The sequence below is a fragment of the Aphanomyces invadans genome (genome assembly GCF_000520115.1).
Source record: "Aphanomyces invadans strain NJM9701 unplaced genomic scaffold supercont1.33, whole genome shotgun sequence".
NCBI classification, from domain to species: domain Eukaryota; phylum Oomycota; class Saprolegniomycetes; order Saprolegniales; family Verrucalvaceae; genus Aphanomyces; species Aphanomyces invadans.
The window spans coordinates 299,508-305,240 of NW_008580178.1; the positions used below are offsets into that span (position 1 = coordinate 299,508).

Below are 5,733 nucleotides of genomic sequence, written 5' to 3' on the forward strand. Positions count from 1 at the left end.
ATGGGCGGTGTCGCTACGCCGATCGCACCCGCGTGGTATTTCAACTCGCCTGCTGCTCCTTGAACCGCCGCGGCCGCCGTGCACGAAATCGCGAGGTGGCGAAAGCAGGGGGAGTAACGGATAAACACTTATCCGGATACCTTTCTTTACCCAATCACAGGCGCTGATTCGTGCCAGTGGAATGACTGGTGTGCATTTGCCATTGTCAGGAAGGAATGAAACCAAAGAATACTACAAAAACTTCATCATCGAATCGAGTAAAGATAAAAGAAAGTGACGTCAATCTTGTGGGGAGGGGCTTGAGCACAGTGTGCATTTGAACGCAGGAATGCATGTGTACATATGTGCAATTCAATACGGCAAACTCGAGAACAGAACCGCGATTACTGATTACTCTACTGAGAGGTCACTTGCTGTCGTGTCTATCCGTTCATGGTTTAGAACACTTGCACGGACTGGTTGAGGAGTCCATCATGACGCTGATTTGCTCTTCTTCACACACACGCGATGTCGGGCAAGGCCACAGCAATGACGACATGAAGCTGTACTTATCTGCGGGAGTTGATGTCGAAGGCCTGCTCCAGTTGCGAGAGCTCTACGCACACGGAATAGAGTCTGATTCGGTCGTGGTGGGTGTGGAGTTGCCCGCAGTCCTTTCCTTGGTGCTCACTTGCTGCTGGATCGCCATCAGCATCATCACATACCACGACTTGGCTGTCCAACGAACAGACGGCGGAATCCGTTGATGTAGTACAATGCCCAACGAACGAGCGGCAGATGAGTTATTGTAGTACAACAATACACACCACGCCCAGGTTCTGACGGCATGAACACCAATCGACGGTGCATCGAAGTATTCTTCATCGTCAGTTGGTTCGCCCAAAGAGGTGGCTTCAACCGAAGGGACCGTTGCTTCTACTGCGCTCACGGCCACCGACCAGCCTTCGCGTTGAGTCGGCAAGAGGTTATCGTTATCAATGGCCTTTGGTGTGCGACAAGGTACATGCGATCGTGGTGAGGAATTTGTACAACAACAGCGCAATAGTTTGTTGTGTTTTTCGAGTGCCCCATGAGCACACCACGGTCATCCCGTCGCCATGTCCACAACCGCGCAAACTCGCCATGGGGTGCAACAGCTCGTCCGTCGCCATCCTAATGCCTCAACAGACCGCGGTTGCCGCCAAAATTAGTCCATGCTTCTGGCGATGAAGGACGATCTTGTGGATTGTCGACGACGCAGTGGAAACGGCCGTCCATGGACATATCGTCGTACGCCCAAGACCCCAATAAACTCGACCAATGCCGACGCTGGCTAGGAAGAGCCCACCTCCAGCCGACCACGCACATAACTCTGCGTGCCACGTGCTTCGATGGATTATCCGACAACCTATTTGTTTGTGATGGATGCAATTCGACCGACTGCCCACCTCGTCATGGACGACGCGGGATTTTTTACAGTTCGCATCCTGCGCTGTGTTGTCCGCCATTGCAAATACGTCTGCTTGGACACACTTGAGGCTGCCGCGGCCACGAAATGGCTCGGAATGCATTGATGCCGGGGAATACTCCAAAAGAGGCTCGCGGACAGTCGTCATGTGCAAATGCACGCGCTGTCAAGCTCCCGTCAAACCCCCAAAACATTGCGTTGACGAAAATGTTTTCGGCAATAAGGCTTGGTAGAGTAGTGGACGATCGGTTTGCGTGAGAGCGCCACCACCAGAGCTAGCAGATCCTCTATGCCACGTGCAAGGTGCATCTCGCGCTCCATCCCCCTGACGTTAATCTCGCATCGTCCAGGAGATCCCCCGCAACGGCAGGCCAACGGCAGCCAAAGCTAGCGGCGGTCGTCCATGCAGCTCCTTGTTCAGGCGGCACTCCATTTTGCCCACGGGTGCTTCCGTGCAACTTGGACAAGTCGCATACGAACCTCGAAAGTTTGACCAAAATTCCTTGAAAATTTGGCAAAATTCGTCAAGATCGACGCTAATCCCAGTGTTTACTCGCAGACCAAGCTGGTGGAAGAACCCGACGGAGCATAATTGAACACCTAGAGTCAGCGCACCATGGTCGTCGGCCCTTCTCCGTTCTTGTCTCCGCTGCAGCGCGAAGTGGCTGAGAATGGATCGTTTCCACCCGTCCCCAAGGTTTGTGTCGTCACGGGCGGCACCGGGTTCGTCGGGCAGCGCGTCGTCGAAATGCTCGTGGAGCGCGGCGCGGAGAAGGTCGTGTCCTTCGACATCGTTCCCAAGACGACCGACGGACACTGGGACCATCCTGCGATCGAATATATCGTCGGTGACATCGCCGACAAGACTGCTGTCTTTGCTGCGATCAAAGGCGCGGACTGCGTATTCCACCTCGCAGCCGCGGTCGGTCCATTCCATCCGCGTGAACTGTACATGCGCGTCAACTACGAAGGTACATTGAACGTGATCGACGCGTGCAAAGCGCACAACGTGACCAAGCTCGTACTGTCGTCGTCTCCGTCGACGCGATTCGATGGGTCGGACGTGGATGGGCTCACGGAAGACGAGATGCCCAAGTTGCCGCTCCCGCACTACATGCAAGAGTACGCAGAAACAAAGGCGATGGCTGACATGGCCGTCTTGGCCGCCAACTCGCCGACCCTCATGACCGTGTCGATTGCCCCGCATCAGGTCTACGGTCCTCGGGACAACCTCTTCACGCCGAACATTTTGGAAGCGGCAGGGAACGGCTCCCTTCGAGTGTTTTCGAGCCCGGGCACCGGCTATGGCTACAACAAGGTGTGCTTCACGCACGTCGACAACTACGCCCACGCGCTCATCATCGGCGAGCGGGCCTTGTACCCCGGCAGCCCCGCGCTGGGCAAGTTTTACATCGCGACGGACGGCGACACCCATCCGTTCCCGGAAGGGTACACGTACTTTTGGAAGACGGTGGACGAAGTGGTCGTCGCGATGGGGTTCCCGTCGCTGTGGGACAAGGCAAAGCTCCCGACGTGGCTGCTCTGGCCAGCCGCGTACGTGAGCGAAGCGATCGGGTGGGTCGCTGGCCGCAAGCTCAAACTCAACAAGTTCACTGTCCGGGCGCTTACCATGCATCGGTGGTTCAACATTCAAGCTGCGACGTCGGACCTGCAGTTTGTGCCGATTGTTCCGTTTACGACGGGGTGGCTCGACGCGCACGCGTGGTTCCGGGCGCACTGGCTGCCGACGTTTAAGGCGGCGTATGGCCTCGGGTACATTGCGAACCAGTCGCAAAACAAAATTGATGTGCAGGCAGCGACGCTCGAGGCCAAGTCAGCGTGATGTGGCCTCGTCGACTATGCCGGAACCGCGACTTGGACCTTTGCTAAGAGTAGATATATAGACATGGATGCACAATCGAGTCGCGGCGAGAGAAGGTCGCACCCGCCTTCAGCACCCGCGACCAACTGGTCTGGCGCAGTAGTCATGCAAACAATATCTGGATATGATCCTATGCCGCGCACGCACATCCATCCGTGGATGGCTCGCTGATGTTGCGTTCGCCGCGACGTGTAGCGTAGAGCCTGGGCCCGCCTCCCGTCCGGTGGCTTGCCGGGGTGAGACTGCGCTCCCCTCGACACGCATCTAGACCGCACCCCATCTCTGCTTTGTGGGGGAGCTACGAGAGGCCGCCACAAAATCGCATCGTCATGGAGAGAATTATCCATGATCATACAGGTCGTTGCGTCGCTTTCAACGCGTGCGGGGACGACCCGTCGAATCACTTCAACGACGACCGACGACTGCGTTATGTTTCGTGGGTGTCGTTGAACATGGGAGGAAAGCCGTGCGTCAGCCATGAAGACCGCATGGGGCCGTCAACGTGCGAGGGGGGGGGGTCGGCCTTCGACACCTCGCCTCGGCTTGGTGCCCACCTCCACGTCGTAAGACATCTGGAACACCGAGATCTCCGTGCATGTGGTCGAATGCAACCGACCAACGCTGGCCTACTCCAGCATGCGCTCGGCGCGTCAACACTGCAGGAGCGCGAGACGATGTGCCCATCTCGCTCCACGGAAATCGTCGAAGGTCGCCCATGCCGGCCTTTTGGACTTTCCCCGCCCTGTGGGTCGATCTCGCCATGCACTGCGAAGGGGGGCATCTCTTGCGCTCTTCATCGCCCAAAGCCGGGAACCGTTGGTCGATCTTAGCCGCCACGCCGACTACAAATCTCCGCCAACTCACAACACACAGATCGAACGCACGGCACCTGCCGATGCGCTGAAATCGGCACACCCACGCACCCTTGTTCGTCGCCAGGTGGCCCACGAAGCTCGGGCGAGGGCAACCACCATTACCAACCGCGGCACAGCCGCCACCAGGTTGTCGTGTTGACGTAGCAATTAATTCATGGCATATGTTTCAGCCAATCAGAATTTTTGCGGAATAATGGCGGGTGCCGTTTTCTGGTGGGGTGCAGCCCACCACATGAATGTGGTCAGCTCAAGCGAGTCTCGACCATGCGGCACGGAGCACCTGACGGCGATTCATTGCATGGCCACTTGCATCTCTCGGAGCATGTCGTTGACCTCGTTTGTTCTGTGAAGGAGGGGGGCCTGCGTGCCGTGGTACCACCGAACGTCGTGCCCCCGTGATTCCCGTCCAACGCGGCCGTGCACGCCACCACCGAATTGGGTGTTGCATTCATTTTTTGCTCAGAGTGGGATGACGCTTGCGTCGGTTCAATTGGGCATAAAAGGCGACTGCGGAACGGAGCGTCCTATACATCCATCAGTGACGCTCCTGTTGTTGTGGTGGCGTGCACCTAAGGCCGCCGCCGTGCGATTCCTACCGCAACCTGTATCGATCGCCCTGGATGCACGGTTTTTCCGCCGTGGCCTGCTGTCTCTTCCGCCTGTTGCCGACGGCAAAGCCGTCCGTCGACCTTGTCGAACACGTATACAAGCAGAGTACGAGCCCATCGATCCGGCCGCTGCGCGCCGAGCGAGCGACGGATGGAGGCAGGCACGGCGTAAAAACGATCCGGGTGTAACACGTTTTTTGTTTAACAATCCATGGTCGGCACAGTTGCCGTTGCGTTTTTCGAAATTGCACTTGTAGGACCGGCAACTTCTGTCCACGTTGTCCATCACGGGGATCGCGGTCTTGCCACTTCTCCAGTGCAATGCACGTTGACGCGGTGCGCACTCGTTATGACGCATGGGACTCTCTCGAATGGAAGCGTGCGACTTTCACCGTAGCGACGTCAGGACAATGGTGGGTGGGGTGGTTAAACCTATTTAACGTAGCAGATGGAAAGGCGTCGACCCTCTCACGTGATGGTACAAACAGTTGCCAACGTCTTGCGATTTGTATGGACCGCGCGCGATGCAACCGAAAAGCGCTGGATGTCTCTCGTGGTGCCTGTCTGGCCATTCTCCAACTTTCCTCGACTCCGAAAGTCCCTATCTGTTTAGATACCAACCATGAAGCTTGCCGCCGTCATCGCTTTGATTGCTTCCGCTGTGGCCGCTCATGAAGCCAGCGCCATTGAACAGGTGCCGCCCTGCACAACAACGCCCCCCCCTTGCACCACGACGGCTGCTCCGTGCACCACGACCAAGGCTCCATGCACCACGACGGCTGCTCCGTGCACCACGACCAAGGCGCCTTGCACCACGACGGCTGCTCCGTGCACCACTACCAAGGCGCCTTGCACCACGACGGCTGCTCCATGCACCACGACCAAGGCTCCTTGCACCACGACGGCTGCTCCGTGCACCAC

The 5,733-nt window shown here is 57.4% G+C and overlaps 1 protein-coding gene across 1 annotated transcript; it reads left to right on the forward strand.

Annotated features, from left to right (window-relative positions):
• Positions 1–2,001: 2,001 nt before the first annotated feature.
• Positions 2,002–3,470, forward strand: H310_11693 (hypothetical protein). Its single transcript, XM_008878449.1, has one exon. It carries the CDS (start codon positions 2,064–2,066, stop codon positions 3,288–3,290), a length of 1,227 nt encoding a protein of 408 aa, XP_008876671.1. The 5' UTR covers positions 2,002–2,063; the 3' UTR covers positions 3,291–3,470.
• Positions 3,471–5,733: the final 2,263 nt, after the last annotated feature.

Bases quoted from the DNA above. Each gene is read 5' to 3' on its own strand.
- H310_11693 (XM_008878449.1), top strand. From the start codon at position 2,064: ATGGTCGTCGGCCCTTCTCCGTTCTTGTCTCCGCTGCAGCGCGAAGTG.